At 40.2% G+C, this 18254-nt stretch overlaps 1 protein-coding gene across 3 annotated transcripts in view; it reads left to right on the top strand.

Annotated features, from left to right (window-relative positions):
- Window positions 1-2688: 2688 nt before the first annotated feature.
- The window catches only part of CHUK (component of inhibitor of nuclear factor kappa B kinase complex), a 40838-nt gene continuing 25272 nt past the window's right edge, over window positions 2689-18254 (top strand). For 2 of the 3 annotated variants that reach the window (XM_054436893.2, XM_063670145.1), the window contains exons 1-9: window positions 2702-2884; window positions 6281-6375; window positions 9254-9368; window positions 10057-10126; window positions 11556-11644; window positions 12874-12963; window positions 13101-13225; window positions 13407-13514; window positions 14093-14228. In XM_054436893.2, the coding sequence (XP_054292868.1) occupies window positions 2780-2884; window positions 6281-6375; window positions 9254-9368; window positions 10057-10126; window positions 11556-11644; window positions 12874-12963; window positions 13101-13225; window positions 13407-13514; window positions 14093-14228 (933 nt within the window). In that variant the 5' untranslated portion in view covers window positions 2702-2779. Of the gene's footprint in view, window positions 2885-6280; window positions 6376-9253; window positions 9369-10056; window positions 10127-11555; window positions 11645-12873; window positions 12964-13100; window positions 13226-13406; window positions 13515-14092; window positions 14229-18254 lie in introns of all 3 variants that reach the window. The other variant, XM_054436891.2, reaches the window with a different exon arrangement.

Raw genomic sequence — 18254 nt, 5'->3', positions numbered from 1 at the left:
GAAGTGTCTTGTGTTCATGTTGCAATATGACTGTTGAAATGAAGTAGTATGTGTAATAGGAGGCGCTAGAGCTTTAGGCCCAGCTGTTACTCCAAAATCACACAGGGCGGTTTCTCCCTGAGCAACCCAAAGTTGAAAAGGGATCCAAGGCTTTTGCTATTTTTCTCTTAAAGCATTCATCTTATTCATAGATAAGAGCCCAAATAGTCCTTCAGATATTTAACTCCTATGTGCCAGGCATTTTTCTAAGCTCCAGGACCATAGTCATGTCCCAATATGGTCCCTGTTGTCCCAGAGATTACAGTTTAATGGGGAATAGAAGGGACAGATTTAAGAAAAAAAAAGATAATTCTCCTTTGGATATTGTTTTAGGTGCTTGATATATCTAATATGTGTCTGTTGTGCTGCTGGGCAGTTCTAAACTCATCAGTACCTGGGTTGGTTACAGGGCTTTGGGGATCATCAGGGTATAGGCCATAGGTGAAATTAAGATAGGGTAAATACAGTCCTGAGCTGAAGATGATTACCTGAGAAATATCAGTATTTAAGGAGTGCTTGAAAATAGTGATCTAACATTTACATAGAGAAGGAGCAAAGAGAATGCTACGTATTAGGCGCAAAAAGAAAAATATTTTTACCTTTATATTGGGCACTTATGGTCCAGACACTGTTTCATTTAATCTTCACAAAATCTCTGTGAGATAGGTATTACCTCTATTTTACTCATGAAAAAAAAAAAACTGAGATTCGGAAAATTGAAGATTGTGGAGCCTGGGGTCAACAGGCTTAGGCTTTTTTAAAAACAGGCGAGATGGCTCACGCCTGTGATTGCAGCACTTTGGGAGGCTGAGGCGGGCAGATGACCTGAGATCAAGAGTTTGAGACCAGCCTAGCCAACACAGTGAAACCCCGTCTCTACTAAAAATACAAAAAACTAGCTGGGCGTGGTGGCATGCGCCTGTAATGCCAGCTACTCGGGAGGCTGAGGCAGTAGAATTGCTTGAACCCTGGAGGTGGAGGTTGCAGTGAGCTGAGATCACACCATTGCACTCTAGCCTGGGTGACAAGAGTGAAACTCCATCTCAAACAATAACAACAACAAAAAACAACTCAAATTACTCATGGCCCTGGGAATGGGGGTGTTTAAAAAGTTAACCAGGGGAACCAACCTGGTTTCCACAAAGATGGCCACTTTTGGGTCAGCCCAATCATCAGTATCCCTGGGTCCTCAGCATCCCTTCCTACCTCTTTTGACTGGGAATTAGGAGATTACAGCCCCACCTATGGAAATTGAGCACATTAGCACTGGCCATGCTGTACATAACAGCAAATGAGAGGGCTTCATACTGTTATAACAATCAGTACCACAATTCTCTGTGCGGTCTGCCCAGCTCTAAATGACATGTCCTCAGAGGCACCATCATCTCCAAGTCCATGGAAACCATGCACTTAGAGAAACCAGAACCTCCCATACCACATGTCACTAATGACCTACAACATCGACTTCGTCTGTTTCATGCAGTGCTCAACATTCTGGTTGCAGCATCACATTTCTCAATAATTTGATTCCACGCTGATTCCTTTACTTGGAGTATTGAGATCCCCCAGGTACAGTGAAGGTATGACCCTCTTAAATGGAAGACCAGGAGTTGTTTCACCTATGCTATGGCAATCCGCCACCCGGAAGCACTTGCTGCACCAACAGCATTCCCAAAGCTTGCCTCTGCAGCCCTGCAGCACCCATTAAAAACACTTCTCACAATGAACTACTGTGCTGGCAAACCCATAACTGGACTGCCGGACAGCAAGCTCCGTGCGGTATCTAGGAAAAAAGCTCGCGAAATCCCGAGAAACACTCTTCACTCCGGAATAGCGTCACATCCTTGAGTCATTTGGGATGAGGGGGGATATCCTGGAGCAAGTGTATTGGGAAGTAAGTGAACAAGAAGGCTAATTCATTAGTGGGCCTGCTAGCGTAGTATTTTTCCGATTTCGCAGCCTTTAAATCATTGGTGGTCTTTAGCGTGCCGGATCAGCGGGTGGTGGAGTTGGAGGACAGATGGCAGGGGTCTGAAGAAAGGTGAAGTGTAGACAGGAGTGGAGACAATATGAAGTTTAGAAATGACTAATTGCCGGGCGCGGTGGCTCACGTCTATAATCCCAGCACTTTGGTATGCCGAGGTGGGAGGACTACTTGAGGCCAGGAGTTCGGGACCAGCCTGGGCAACGTAGCAAGACCATGTCTCTACAAAAAATTAAAAAAAAAAATTAGCCCAGCGAGTTGGTGCGCGCCTGCAATCCCAACTACTCGGGAAGTGAGAAGATCGCTTAATTCCGGGAGGTCGAGGCTGCAGTGAGCCGTGATCGTGCCATTGCACTCCAGCCTGGGCAACGCAGCGAGACCCCATCTTAATTAAAAAAAAAAAAAAAAGTTAATACAGGAGAGACTGGACTGCTTTGAAAAGTGGATTTGACGGGAATGTGGGCTTTGGAGAGATCTTATGTTTTCCAAGACTACAAAAACATTGTGGTTCCGTTCAGCCCTCCCGGAAAATACGTAGGGGACTTAAAGAGCGGACCGAGTACCTGTTTGTTTCCCCATCCCTTAGCCGGCAGGGCTCCAGCAGCGCCCTGGGAGAACTTAGGGAAGGGCCCTTCTCGCAGCGGTTACCGGAAGTGACGCATTCATTCTCGCGAGAACAAAGACGCGCGAGCATCGGCGGCCCGGAACCGGCCTTGGAACAACGGTGGAGCCTGAGGCCGCTTGCCCTCCCGCCCCATGGAGCGGCCCCCGGGGCTGCGGCCGGGCGCGGGCGGGCCCTGGGAGATGCGGGAGCGGCTGGGCACCGGCGGCTTCGGGAACGTCTGTCTGTACCAGCATCGGGTGAGGCGGGGCGTGAGAGGGAGCGGCGGTGGGTTTGAGCGTCTGTGGAACACAGGGCTGACAGTGTGGGATAGATGGTTGGTGGGACCTTGGGCAGTATTTGTGGGCCAGTGGGCTTGTGTGTGTGTATTAGAGAGAAAGATACTATGCCTGTGTGTCCAAAGTTGCATCTGAGGTACTGAGCATAGATAGAGCTGTTGCGGGGAACTTGGGTATGACTGTCAGGCTGTGACCAGGTGTTTAGTGAGTGTGACAGTGCGTGTGTGTCCCTGTGAATGTAGAGCGTCAGGGTGTGTGAGGCAGATGCACGTCACAGTGTGTATGTAGGAGCACGAATGTGTGAGAAGAGGGCTGAAGGGGACTGCCTTTTGGAATGTGTGCGTCCGTGTGTGTGTGTGTGTGTGTGTGTGTGTGTGCGCGCGCGCGCGCTTGGAGGCCGTGTGGTATCAGTGGGGACTGGAGTAGACAAGGAAGGCTTCATGATGGGTCCAGAGTTAAGCCTTTGGAAGGATGGATGGGCTTTGGAATTGGGGACGTATTCCAGGTCGGGACAGTATAAGAATAAGTTGGTGCAGATCATGGCTTCAAACGGAAGGCGATATTAGTAGATGGAGATGGGGGGCGCTCTAGTAGGTGGAGGACAGTTAACATCAGACTCAAGAATTTTACTTTGATTTAATAGAGAATGTTTAACCATTGTAGCAGCAGTTAAAAAATTATATTTGGGTCTTGTTTGTTTGTTTTTGTTTTTGAGACGGAGTCTCACTCTGTCGCCCAGGCTGGAATGCAGGGCGCGATCTCAGCTCACTGCAGCCTCCTCCTCCCGAGTTCAAGCGATTCTCCTGCCTCAGCCTCCTGAGTAGCTGGGATTACAGGCGCCCGCCACCGTGCCCGGCTAATTTTTTTGTATTTTTAGTAGAGACGGGGTTTCACAGTGTTGGCCAGGCTGGTCTCAAACTCCTGACCTCAGGTGATCCACCTGTCTCAGGCTCCCAAAGTGCAGAGATTATAGGCGTGAGCCACCGCGCCAGGCCTGGGACATGTATTTTTTGATATACCAATAAAAGCTATGAACCCTTTCCCCAGAAAAATGCACAGATGCACATCCACACAACCATGCATTGCCATGCATTGTCCTTTCCTGAAGGACATTTTAGGTAAATAGACCCTGGACTAATAATTCCTGTAATATAGGCTTTGTTTTGTTGCCTGTAAAGTAAGTATAGTATAATAATTACGTTCATCGTGGGTTTGAGAGTTAAATAAAATAGTAATGTGTGTAAAGCTAAATACAGTACCTGACCCATGAAAGCCCTCAACTGTTAGCACCTGCTGCTACTTTTGTTGTTGTTGCTGCTATGATCATAATGCTCCTCATTAATTGGCCTTAAGGAAATGTCAAGGTAAAAAGTGTTGTTCTAGGAAAATGGTTTTGTAAAGGATAAATTTGAGTGGAACAACATACGGGACAAGATGAACAGGTAAGATTTTACTAAAATGCCTGGGCTTGGCTTGTGAATAAAGAAGTGAATTCAAGAGGAAAAGTAATAATTTGTTATCTAAAGGAACATGGGTGTAGTGAGAAAGCTCATAATTTGGGGTGGGAGAAAGGGGAGATAAGGAGTCTACCTTGGGGAAATAGGCATGTTTAGGGTAATTAGAATGACAACTGAAACTGATAGAACTGAGGAAGTTTTGTGAACCAGGTTTCTAGATAGGGCATAGGAGAAAATCCTGGAGAAAGAGAATGGAAGGTGAAGGACTAAGGCATTAAGTCCTGTGATAGCAGGATGAGTAGTAAATTTAATAATTCTCACCATCAGAGGGAACATAACACACTAAAAAAAAAAAAAAAAAGTGGGAGCCAAGTGCTTCCAGTGGCATGTTGCCTGTGTTACCTAAGCCTGCCTATCAGCCTGGTCATAAGGAAAAAGGATGCATGCTGGCAGCTTCTGTGACTTCTTTTCTTGGTCCCTGGGTGGGGATGGATGAATTAATCACTTTTTGTTTTATTATGGTAAAGTATACATAACACAACATTTATCACTTTATTTTTAAGTGTACAGTTAGGTGGCATTAAGTACATTGACGTACAGCCATCACCCTATCTCCAGCATATTCCGACTTTTTAAACACATAACTTTTTTGTTGTTGTTGTACATTTATAAACTTCCCATAGAACATTCTTTGTGAAAAGGTAGAATTTCACAGGGTGGATGAAATATAAAGAGTTGAAGGATCTTACAAAGTGGGATTTTTGAAATAGATAACTTATTGCTCCATTAACATGAGCTTTCAGGGCTCAGTGTTGTTCATGGTTGTGCCTGATTCTCATCTCCATGGTGGTAAAGGCCTGCATGGGACATAGATATAACTGGTCAACTGCTCATAACAAAAGGAAGATTGAAGGGAGTGAGAACTGTGGGTAGGCTAGCATGTAGTCTATCCTAGCTTCCTTCTTCTCTATGCACCAAGTATCATCCTATCTCTAGCTTCTTTTTTCCTGTCACCCTCCAATTCACACTACCCTATCCAAGCTATGTCTTGCTTCCCCACCTATAATATATTTTTTCTGTCCTGGCCCCTGGGCTCTTCTCTCTGTATTCATACAGAGCCTTTTTATTACAACTCTGGTTTATGTCAGAGATTACATATGTTGGAAATTCTTTTGAACTCTCCTCATGATATCAGAAACATAGTGTAGCCTGTTTAGCCCTGACTGCTGTTTCTGAGCTGCATTATTAATGTTGCCAGAATATGATGGGGTCTGGCTGTTTCCTGTAATGTGCATCAGAATGGGTTTAATTTCAGTCAGAATTGGCTAAATTACTAGTCACAGGCAAGAGATGTTAGGTTCATTATGTAGCTATGGAAGCAGAAGTACACTCATTGGTAGGATTTTTTTCTTTCATGTCATTTGAAATGCATACATTAGGACTGGAGTTTTTTGCTTTAGGCTTGGTTATATTAAAACTTTCTCTTGCTGTTTGGAGTCCAGGAAGCCCTGAATTACCTTCTTCATTTTAGTTATGCTAGAAGCTGGGGCCCGTATTACTTGTCTTGATTAAGCTCTGAAAGGGGTTTGCTGAGGAGACAGGATCTTTTTTTTTTCTACCATTATATATGAGAGAGAGTTCCGAAAAGACCTGTTATAAAATCAGTTTCAGTCACTTTTCCCTTGTATGCTGTTGTGTCTTTGAAGGTCAGTTTTAAAGCATTGGTGTAATAGTCTCATGGTTTATCTTTTAAAAAACATTGCCTCAAGAGAGCTGTGGATAAATATATTTAATTAGTAAAGCTAAAAAGTTTTGTTTTCTTAGGTTATTTCTTTGGTAGCAAATAAATCTGCACAAGAACCTAATTTTTTTTTTTTCTGTTGATTTTCTATTTTGGCAGGAACTTGATCTCAAAATAGCAATTAAGTCTTGTCGCCTAGAGCTAAGTACCAAAAACAGAGAACGATGGTGCCATGAAATCCAGATTATGAAGAAGTAAGTGTACTTCTTGACTTACATTTCCCTGGTTCTACAGCCCAACCAGATGTCATCATGGGGAAAAAGGCCAGGAATCCACTCTTCTCAGGATCTTTTTGGGAACATATATTTTTTTCTCTCATTAAATATATTCTATTTCAAATAATAATATCACATTAGGATTAAGAAGGTTTAGTTAAAATCAGCTAGGACACTTACACACTGTTGGTGGAAATGTAAAATTGTGCAGCTGTTACGGAAAACAGTATGGTGATTCCTAAAAAATTGAAAATAGAATTACCATATGATCCAGCAATTCCATTTCTGGGTATATAAAAAAATGAATTGAAAGCAGGGACTTAAAGAGTAATTTGTACACTCATATTCGTAACATTATTATTCACAATAGCTGAAAGGTAAAAGCAACCCAGTATCTACCAACAGAGACATGTATAAACAAAATGTGGTATATTCATGAAATGGAATATCATGCAGCCTTAAAAAGGAATGAAACTCTGACACATGCCACAGCATGGATGAATCTTGTGGACATTATGCTAAATGAAATAAGCCAGTCACAAAAAGAAAAATTACTGTGTCATTCGACTTATATGTGGTAGCTAGAGTAGTCAAACTCACAGTGAAAGACAGTAGAATGTTGTTTGCCAGAGGGTGAAGGGACCAGCAAATAGAGAATAATTTTTAATAGGTGCGGAGTTTCACCTTTGCAGAATTAAACAGTTTTGTGCAGTATAGTGATAGTAGCAAAACATTGTGAAAGTATTTGATGCCAGGCTGGGCACATTGGCTCACACTGTAATTCCAACACTTTGGGAGGCTGAGGTGGGTGGATTGCTTGAGCTCAGGAGTTCGAGACCAGCCTGGGCAACATGGCAAAACCCCATCTCTACAAAAAATATAAAAACTAGCTGGGTGTGGTGGTGCATGCCCGTAGTCCCAGTTACTTGGGAGGCTGAGGTGGGAAGATTGCTTGAGCCCAGGAGGTCAAGGCTACAGTGAGCTGAGATCATACCACTGTACTCCAGCCTGGGTGACAAGAGCAAGACCCTGTCTGAAAATACCCTGTGTATTTTACCACAATCAAAAAAGTATTTCATTTCAGTTAACAAAAGTCAGCTAGGGCCGGGCGTGGTGGCTCACACCTATAATCCCAGCACTTTGGGAGGCCAAGGCGGATGGATCACCTGAGGTCAGGAGTTTGTAACCAGCCTGGTCAACATGGCAAAACCCCATCTCTACTAAAAATACAAAAATTAGCCGGGCGTGGTGGCGGGTACCTGTAATCCCAGCTACTTGGGAGGCCGAGGGAGGAGAATTGCTTGAACCCGGGAGGCGGAGGTTGCGGTGAGCTGAGATCACACCACTGCACTCCAGCCTGGGCGACTCTGTCTCTAAATACATAAATAAATCAATAAAAAAAAAAAAATTACGCCAATATTTAGTGGCTTAAAATAGCAAACATTTAGTATTTTATAGTTTCTGTGACTTAGGATTTTGGGAGTGGCTTAGCTGGGTGATTCCAGCTTAGAGTCTTTCCTGAGACATCTCAAGATATTGGTTGGAGCTGCAGTAATCCAAAGGCTTGACTGGGGCTGGAGTATCTGCTTCCATGCTCACTTATATGACTGCTGGCCAAAAGCATCAGTTCTTCGCCGTGTTGGCCTCTTCATGGGGAAGCTTGAATGTCTTCATGACATGCAAGCTAGCTTTCCCCAGAAAGAGTGAGTGATCTGAGAGAGAGAGAGAGAGAGTGAACGAGTGAGCAAGATGAAAACCGACATATCTTTTATGATCTTTCCTTGGAAGTGAGACTCCATCCTTTTCCACCACATTGTGTTTGTTACAGTGAGTCACTAAGTACAGCCTACATTCAAGGGGAGGAGAGTTAAGCTCTTAAAAAGAGAAGTAGACATATTTTAAAACTTCCACAGGTAGTGTGCTAAGTACTTTACAGATCATTCTTCCAGTTATCACAGCAATCTTATATTTAGGTATTATTTTGTAAATGAGGAAGTTGAAGCTTATAGAGTCACATAGCTGGTGGTTGGTAAAGTGTGGATTTGAAATAAATACTTTCTGACTCTAATATCTGTGCTTAATTCCATTTTGATTCTCAAACTTGGTTATGTGGTAGAATCACCAGGAAACCTTAACAGTATAAATTATCAGGTCCTACATGTACATGGAAATTCTGTTTGCTTCTTTTTCTTTTTTTCTTTTTTTTTTTTTTTAAAGAGATGTGGTCTTGCTGTGTTACCCAGGCTTGACTTGAACTCCTGGGCTCAAGCAGTCCTCCCACCTCAGCCTCTGGAGTAGCTGGGACTATAGGCATGCACCACCACACCCGGCTAATTTTTAATTTTTTGTAGAGATGAGGTCTCACTGTGTTACCCATGCTGATCTTGAATTCCTGGCCTCAAGCAATCCTCCCACCTCAGCCTCCCAAATTGTTGGGATTACAGTTGCAACTACACCCAGCCTAGAATGCCAGATTTGAATCCTTAGTTGACTACCTACTCACTGTGTGATCTTGTTACTTAGCCAATTTGTGCTTCAATTTTCTCCTGTGTGGTGAAAGTATTAATAAATCTACCTATAATAGGATTATTGTGACAAGTAACTGAGTTAATATATTTAAAGTGCTTACTGCTTGGCACTTAGAAGTGTAATAGTAGTAATAGTGATGGTATTTTTATGTGTGTTTTCTTTTAAAAAATTACTAATTTTTAATTATACAAATCAGAAATTAGAATATTATAAATAATACTGATCTTTCCCCCTCTGTTCATCCACCCACAATTAAGTAGCATTTCAAATCCAGTCCCTTTTTATTGGAAATAATTTTTTTTATTGTAATGTTTTTCTTTCTTATTAGGTTGAACCATGCCAATGTTGTAAAGGCCTGTGATGTTCCTGAAGAACTGAATATTTTGATTCATGATGTGCCTCTTCTAGCAATGGAATACTGTTCTGGAGGAGATCTCCGAAAGGTAGTGTGGATGTTTTGAGATGAGAGATGGTAAATCACAAACTTTAGTAATGTTTGAATCATATTAAATGTAATAAACTAGAATAAGAATCGGAAAAACTATGATCTGCTTCCTGTTTTGTAAATAAAGTTTTATTGGAACACAGCCACATTCATTTCTTTACACATTGTCTATGGCTGCTTTCTTATGGCTGCAGAAGTGAGTAGTTTTAACAGAGACTATGTGACTTGCAAAACCTAAAATATTTACCATATGGTTCCTTACAGAAAATGTTTGTTGACTCCTGAATTAGAAAATGCATTTTTGTTGTTGCTGTTTGATGGGACTATAGCAATGGTGTTAGATGAAAATTTCAGTGGTTAAGGTGCTTATAAAAAGTTGTTTTCTGTATTGCAATCTTTTTTTTCTACCTAATTTTAAGTGTGCCCATATGACCATTTTTATATATATCCGTGAGATTTGTCAGCCTTTTCCAGTTTCAAATGCTTTTTGCCTCTTTTTACTTTTATGAGCCTTATCATGAAATTTACATGCCCTCAGTATGGATTTGGTAATTTTATTCCCTTGTATTTTATTATGAATTATTTTCTCATTTGAATATTCTTTTAGAGTATAGTAATTAATGTGTGGTCACTATTGCAGCCCAGCAATTTGCAGAACAGATTTTTAGAATTCTTTCTTTTTTTAGCTGCTCAACAAACCAGAAAATTGTTGTGGACTTAAAGAAAGCCAGATACTTTCTTTACTAAGTGATATAGGTACGTATCAGTATTAAAATACCATTGTAATGTAATGTCCCTTTGGTCTTTTTGGGAATTCAGGAGAATTGTTGATACACTGTACAAAGTCTATAGAATTTCAACATCTATAAGAAGTTATAAAAATCTATTACTGTTGATGCTAAATTAAAACTAGGATATTTTGGCTAGGTGCAGTGGCTCACACCTATAATCCCAGCACTTTGGGAGGCCGAGGTAAGCAGATCACGAGGTCAAGAGTTCAAGACCAGCCTGGCCAACATAGTGAAACCCCATCTCTACTAAAAATACAAAAATTAGCTGGGCACAATGCCGCATGCCTGTAGTCCCAGCTACTCGGGAGGCTGAGGCAGGAGAATCGCTTGAACCCAGGAGGTAGAGGTTGCAGTGAGCCAAGATTGCACCACTGCACTCCAGCTTGGGCAACAGAGTGAGACTTTGTCACACATGCACAAAAAGAAACTAGGATATTTTATTATTTATTTGTGGCTAAGAGTCCTTTTTTTGTCTAATAGATGTTCCGATAGCTGACAAAAAAATCATGTGAAATGATCTTACTCAATTTCACTCCCCCCCAACCATTGACATAGTAATTTTGTTTACAGTGGAATTGCATCTCCTTGAGGGATGGGTCCTCAAGTCAACTCTTTTTTGTTTGTTTGTTTGCTTTGAGACGGAGTCTAGCTCTGTTGCCCAGGCTGGAGTGCAGTGGTGCGATCTCAGCTCACTGCAACCTCTGCCTCCCAGGTTCAAGCGATTCTCCTGCCTCAGCATCCCGAGTAGCTGGGGTTACAGGTGCCCGCCACCACACTTGGCTAATTTTTGTATTTTTAATAGAGACGGGGTTTCATTGTGTTGGCCAGGCTGGTCTCAAACTCCTGACCTCATGATCCGCCTGCCTTGGCCTCCTAAAGTGCTGGGATTACAAGCGTGAGTCACCGCGCCTGGCCAAGTCAATTCTTCAGGGTGAAAAATCTCTGCTTAATCAGAATGACTCCAGAAAAATTCCTAAAATAACCAGTACCTAACCTTTTGGAGGAACCTCAAAAACCAAAAATTTGTTTCCCCATAGATTTTGGTTTTGCCTCTTTTCCAAGGTCATGAGGGCTAAAGTCCAATTGAAATGGGTGATTTAGGTAGGAGAAAGAGGCTTATAAGAGTTTCAGGGATTTTCCCAATTGCTTGTTGCATTTCTATTTGATGTTAATTCTAATGAGTTAAATGAACATATAGTATAATTTTGTAGTATTTGTTTAATGTTACTTTTTTTCTGTGAAGAAAACCTGAACTACTGTAGTATTAGTTGTGTAGTTAACGATGATCCATATAAACTTGAGCATCAGAGCAGATTTGCACAAAATGTGAGGTGAATTTTTCTTTTAACTCAATGCTTTCTGTTACTTCAAAGTATATTTTAAACTTCATTTAGGGTCTGGGATTCGATATTTGCATGAAAACAAAATTATACATCGAGATCTAAAACCGGAAAACATAGTTCTTCAGGATGTTGGTGGAAAGGTAGGTGAAACCTGAAGTAATGTTTCATGCCTATTGAATATAGTCTTTCTGATACAGTTAGTCCTTGAGCTGTGGTGTCTTTGCTGTATGCCCATAACAGTCTTTACTTTTTCCATTTCAGACCTCACCACACTGAACTGTAGTTTTGTGTTTAGTTTTTTTGTCCCTTCTGCTAAACAGTGGTTCCATCAGAGAAGGAACAGCACCTGTTTTTTTTTTCTTTTTCTTTTTTTTCATTTTTCATACTTAACCCAGCTCCTAGACTTCACCTGTCTCGTTCAAGTCTGTTTTTCCAGCATAGTATCTAGCAAAGATACAGGCCGTGAATACATAATATGTTAACACTTATTATTTTATTCTTATGAAGCACATCTAAAACACATACATACACATCCTGGGTCCACTTTAAGAAAAAAAAGAAAGTATATATATTTTTAAAACTTATTTTCCTTCCCCCAATTTAAATGAGTCATCTGGAGAAGAACCAGAAATTGTGAATTGACTCTTAAAATGTTCGTTTCATTAGTAACTTAAGCAGTTTTCTTGTTTCCAGCATCCAAATTTCATTCCAATAAAGACTTAAAGGTCAAGAGTCTGAACCTTGTGTTGAGTTGTATGTGCCGTCTCTTTAGTTAGTGAAGATAGTTGTTGGCCTCTTGGAGGTGTTGGAACCTTGGTGCTGCTTCTTCTCTTAGGAACCTTTCACGTATGCTTGGCACCAAATATCTCTGCTTTTTTTTTTTTTAATCCAAAGACGTCAGGACATTCCTGAAGTTAGATCTAAGTATTTACTCACATTTAATCTACTCTAAGGGGGTATGATGCTTCTTCAAGTTTGGAAGTCACCCTTGCCTTTACTTTCCAGTTTAATGGATCGAGCTTATTTTGAATATAGTAAAATAAAAATTAATAGCCCACCTGTATTCAATTTTTACCATGTACCAAGCACTGTGTTACCTTCTTTACTTTCGTTATTTCTTTGGATCCTAATAACAATTCTGTGAAGCAGGGACTGTTAGTCATCCAATTAGATTACTGAGAGAGGTTAAATAACTTGATAGATCACACACCTAGTTAAGTGGTGGCACTCAGACTTGAAATATTTTTGTGTTATTACAGAGCCCAAGGTCCTCACCACTACCCTGTCTACAGCCTTATAAGGATATTGTTGTCTTTCCTTTTTAAATTTCTCTACCATTTAATACTTAATCTGTCTTATTATTTTGCAGATAATACATAAAATAATTGATCTGGGATATGCCAAAGATGTTGATCAAGGAAGTCTGTGTACATCTTTTGTGGGAACACTGCAGTATCTGGTGAGACCTGTATTGTTTCTTTGAATTTAAGTGTGTATAGGATTCTCTTATTTCTGAAGATCATGAATATAGTAGGTCAAAAATAAAGTAGCTTTTCCCATACAGTGTTGGTGTTTAAAGCATTTTCTCTTTTGAAGGCCCCAGAGCTCTTTGAGAATAAGCCTTACACAGCCACTGTTGATTATTGGAGCTTTGGGACCATGGTATTTGAATGTATTGCTGGATATAGGCCTTTTTTGCATCATCTGCAACCATTTACCTGGTAAGAAATGGATGAGAACTTGGGCATGCTTAATGGGAATGGAAATTTTTTCATTTGTCTTTTTTTTTTCTTTCTTTAATTGTTTAGTTGTCTTTGAAATATACAATTAAATAATTAAATGGCAAGAAATCTTAATTTGTGAGAATCACTTTGTCAACTGAAGTAGCTTTTGATTTTATAGGCATGAGAAGATTAAGAAGAAGGATCCAAAGTGTATATTTGCATGTGAAGAGATGTCAGGAGAAGTTCGGTTTAGTAGCCATTTACCTCAACCAAATAGCCTTTGTAGGTAAGTATATTTTAGTTAAGGAAGTTTGCCTCAGTTTCTCCAGGGTTGTAAAGGAACAGGAGAGTAGTTGTCTGTTTCAAGTTGCATTATCCAGTAGAACTTTCTGTGATGATGTAGAAACCTTCTATATTTCTGTTGGCCACATGAGGTTATTGACTACTTGACAGGTAGCTAGTTTGGCTAGAGAACGAATTTTGAATAAATAGTAAATATAAGTAGCTACTTGGGACTAGTGGCTACCATTTTGGACAGCACAGGTCTAGTGGAAACAAGAATTGCCATTTAACTGATTGACATATGTCCTAAGAAGGCTCTTAGGATAATAAAGTAAATGGGTTATTTGCAGAATGGATTTGGACTCATCCGTCAGAGTTGTCAGTAACTAACGTGGAGTTTTGAGTAGTTTTTGATGAAAAAAGTTTGTCCCCTTTCATTTCATGAATTTGAAAGTAAGTTATGAAATGGTACAGATAAGTGATGTGGGAAAGAAAATGGACAACCTGCAAAATTACCTAACAGTATAAAGGGAAATTGGAACATAATGATTTGATTTTCACCCTATTTTGTATGTTTTCTAGTTTAATAGTAGAACCCATGGAAAACTGGCTACAGTTGATGTTGAATTGGGACCCTCAGCAGAGAGGAGGACCTGTTGACCTTACTTTGAAGCAGCCAAGATGTTTTGTATTAATGGATCACATTTTGAATTTGAAGGTTAGTCTTAATGGGTCTACTGCATAAGACCATCATTGAAAGTAACAAGTTTATTTGGAAAATTAGCATAAATACAGTTTAATAATCTTTTCCTGTTGCTTATTTATTTATTTATTTTGAGACAGGGTCTCACTCTGTCACCTAGGCTGGAGTGCAGTGGCACGTTTTCAGCTCACTGCAACCTGCACCTCCCAGGTTCAAGTGATTCTCTTGCCTCAGCCTCCCGAGTAGTTGGGACTATAGGTGCGCACCACCACACCCAGCTAATTTTTGTGTTTTTAGTAGAGATAGGGTTTCACTACGTTGTCCAGGCTGGTCTCGCACTCCTGACCTCAGGTGATCCGCCCGCCTCCACCTCCCAAAGTGGGATTACAGGTGTGAGCCATTGCGTCCAGCCCTGATGCTTGTTTGAAAAAGAAAATTATATTCTTAGAAATGATTTTTTTGAAAATTTATTTAGCAAGCTATCTCAGTTTGCTTTTCTGTAGTCTTTGTTAATTACTCCGTTGAAGCAACTTTTTTATTTACCTTTTCCCATGTTGTTGCCATTATCCTGGATTCATTTATGTCTAGTCATACTGGATTTGATTTGGTAAGGAAGGTTCCTATCTGCCTTTCATGGCTCTGCACTTACTCCCTAACCTATAGTTCATTCAATATGTACTACCTATCTCATCTTCTGAAAATGCTTTTTTATTCTTCTGCCCAAGAAACTAACATAGTTCTTTTTTTTTTTTTTTTTTTAACAAGTCGAGTGTAAACTGATCTGCTTGCTTTTCTGGGGGGCTTTCCCTAAACAAGTTTTGCCTTGTACCTGCTTCTCTTAACCTTTACCTCATACAAGACCAGCTTGTCACTGCTCCTTATGCCTCAAACCCGTTATCTACCTTTGTGCTTTACAGATGCTATCCTTCTGCCAGGTATGATATCCATTTCTGTGTATCGTCTCACCTACACTGGCATATCTTCAAGAGCTTTTCTTTAAATGGTCTCTGCCACAAAATTTGTCATTTAAAGGCTATATTCTCTTTCTCATCTTCCATTCATGCATCTTCATATAGATTGTTGTCTTCTTCAATGTTGGGATTTTTTACTTCTTTTATTAACAATCACCCACCCTACCCTTCCTAACCATGGCATTCTGTACAGAGCAGGGCATGTATCAGGTTCTTAGTAAATTATTTATTGATATGAATGAGAGCTATAGATACTTCTATTATGCAGTGTACCCAGAAACAACTCTCATCAATAGTCTTTACATTTGTATTGATTGTTTGTAGTATACAGGTTTCTAAAATTGAAATGAGAAATTATAATCATGTAATGTTGGAGTACATGGTGAGATAGCTCACTTTAGTCTGGAACTCCTGAGCTCAAGTGATTCTCCTGCTTCAGCCTCCAGAGTAAATGGAACTACAGGTGTGCGCCACCTCTCCTGCCTAATTTTAAATTTTTGGTAGAAATGGCGTCTCACTGCGTTGACCAGGTTGTTTTTGAACTCCTGGCCTCAAGTAATCCTCCTACCTCGACTTCCCAAATAATAAGTAATAAGCTGAGATTACAGATGTGGGCTACCGTGCCCGACCTTGGCATACTTTATTAAATAGAAACTTGAGGCCATATGGATGTCATTCTTGGCTAACACTGAAAAGATACCTGGCTTCTTCTTGATTTGGTTTCCTTCTACTGTGCCAAAGAATAAATTATCCCTCAGTGTGTTAGGAAAGCAGGGCTTTAGTTCTATGTTGCCTCTGAAACATTTCGGTTGTGAATGAACCACATCTCGCATTTGTTTCATACTTGTCATAGGAATCATAGCATCGTTTCTGCTTTGAAGGGCATCTGTGAGCCTCTTGTTATAGGGCACGGGGAAAGAGTCCACATTATGGAGTTTATAGTTTACCGACTTTAATTCAGTTTGCAGCACCACTATTTACCTATCTGTGAACCTGAGCAAATGTCTCTCTATCTCAAGGACAGTAATATCTTCCTCAAAGCATCAATATTATTATGAGGTTATGCAGAATAAGGTATGTATAAGGTACTAGTTATAGTAGTTCAAGAAGCTTCAAGGATGCTTGTTAGACATGATAATAGGACTGAATTTTGAAGAATGAGAGTTTTTAGGGAAAGGGTGAGGGCGGGAGAGATTTATAGGCAGCAGAGCATCATAAGCAAAAGTACAGAAGCATGAACTGCAAAACAGCTTGGTGTTACTGTAGGACATTTTCCCAAAATGTTTATATATATTGTACAAGAAAGGAATGATGTCTGTTTGATTTTCACTTAAAAAAGGAAGCAACAAAACAGTTACTGAAATATTTCCCTTTTGAAAAAATAGCTTAGCAAGTCTGATTGTATGCATATTTTCCAACTGTTTATTATGAAAACCTTTAGATATGTAGAAGAGTTGAAAAAAGTGTACTGAACCTACCACTAAAAATAATGATGAAACAGTAGCATTTAATTATTTTTTTTTTGCCTCCTCTTTCATGCCCCTAAATGTAACTATATTCTGAGTCTCTTCTTGGTTCTCTCTTTTTCTATTACATTTCCTTTCTTTTATTAGGCAGTCTCTTCAACTATATAGCTTTTCCTATAAACTACATATGGCTAACTCCTAAAGTTATTTATCTCCGTAGCTGTGACTTTTCTGCCAAGGACTTGTAACTGCTGTATAACTGTATAACTACCTGGCTGTTTCACTGGCACTTACAACTTAATTTATTAAAAACTGAACGTATTTGTTCTATCCATTAAATCTACTTTTTTTTGTTTTTGAGATGGAGCCTCACTCTGTCTCATGATCTCAACTCACTGAAACCTACACCTCCTGGGTTCAAGTGATTCTCGTGCTTCAGCCTCCCGAGTAGCTGGAATTACAGGTGCCTGCCACCATGTCCGGCTAATTTTTATATTTTTAGTAGAGATGGGGTTTCACCATGTTGGCCAGGCTGGTCTTGACACCCTGACCTCAGGTGATCTGCCCACCTCGGCCTTCCAAAGTGCTGGGATTACAGGCGTGAGCCACCGCACCAGGCCCCATTAAATCTACCTCTATAGATTTCCTACACTTCTTATTTGCACTGTCACCTTTCCAGTTACCCAGGTGGGAAACTTTGGCTGTGTTGACTCTTCCTTTCTCTTCAATCGATATATTCAATTGTTTTATCAAATTTATCTTTTGAATATCTTAACAATTTTGAGCTTGCTAGGTTCTCAATTTAGAAAGACTTGCATAGTTCTCTTTCACTTATTAAATAAAGTCCAGACCCTTTCATTGGTACTCAAAACCTATCTTGGTTTCATATCAGCTTACACTCCCGGACTTATGTCTTACTAACGCCCTGAGAGGCCATCATTTTAGGTACATTTGAACTGGATTAATTATATTCTCTGATTATGCCCATCCCTTTCTACTTTTCTGCTTCTGCTCACCTTGTTTTCTGCTAAAGGAACTCCTTTCAGTGTTTTCCCATTTCAGTCTTTCTTTCATTTCAAAGTTTAGCTCAAGTAGTGCCTCCTTTATGAAGTGCCCACTTCCTACTGCCAAGTGTATGATACTTTACGCTGATTATAACACCTATCACATTTTGCCTGGTACTTTAGTTCTCTTAGTATATCTTAATATCTTCTGTTTGACTCTAACTGTATGGAGGGCAAGGATCATAAGGTACTCAAGTTTGTATACACACTACTACCACCACAACACACTTAATAGTATGTACCTACCAATAGTAGGTACTCATTAAATATTACAGTGAGCAAAAAGATAAATTCAGGTTGTATTTCCTTTTCTTTCTTTTGCGTCCTTCTGGCCTGGAGCTTTGGTAGTGGGATGCCATGATGACATACTCTAATATCCTGTGTAAAAGTAGATGTCCATTATAGGATTTTCTGCTATTGCTATAAATGGCAGCTGTCATAGTGTGAAATCTGCCTAAATTGTGAAGGCATGGAAAGTCTCAGGTAGTATAATTGTATTGCAAATCTGTATCAGTTTTGAAGATTTCCCTACTCCCCTTT

The sequence above is a fragment of the Pongo pygmaeus genome, chromosome 8 (assembly GCF_028885625.2).
Source record: "Pongo pygmaeus isolate AG05252 chromosome 8, NHGRI_mPonPyg2-v2.0_pri, whole genome shotgun sequence".
NCBI lineage: Eukaryota > Metazoa > Chordata > Mammalia > Primates > Hominidae > Pongo > Pongo pygmaeus.
The sequence above is the reverse complement of the archived record's forward strand: the minus strand, read 5'-3'. Positions and strand labels throughout refer to the sequence as shown.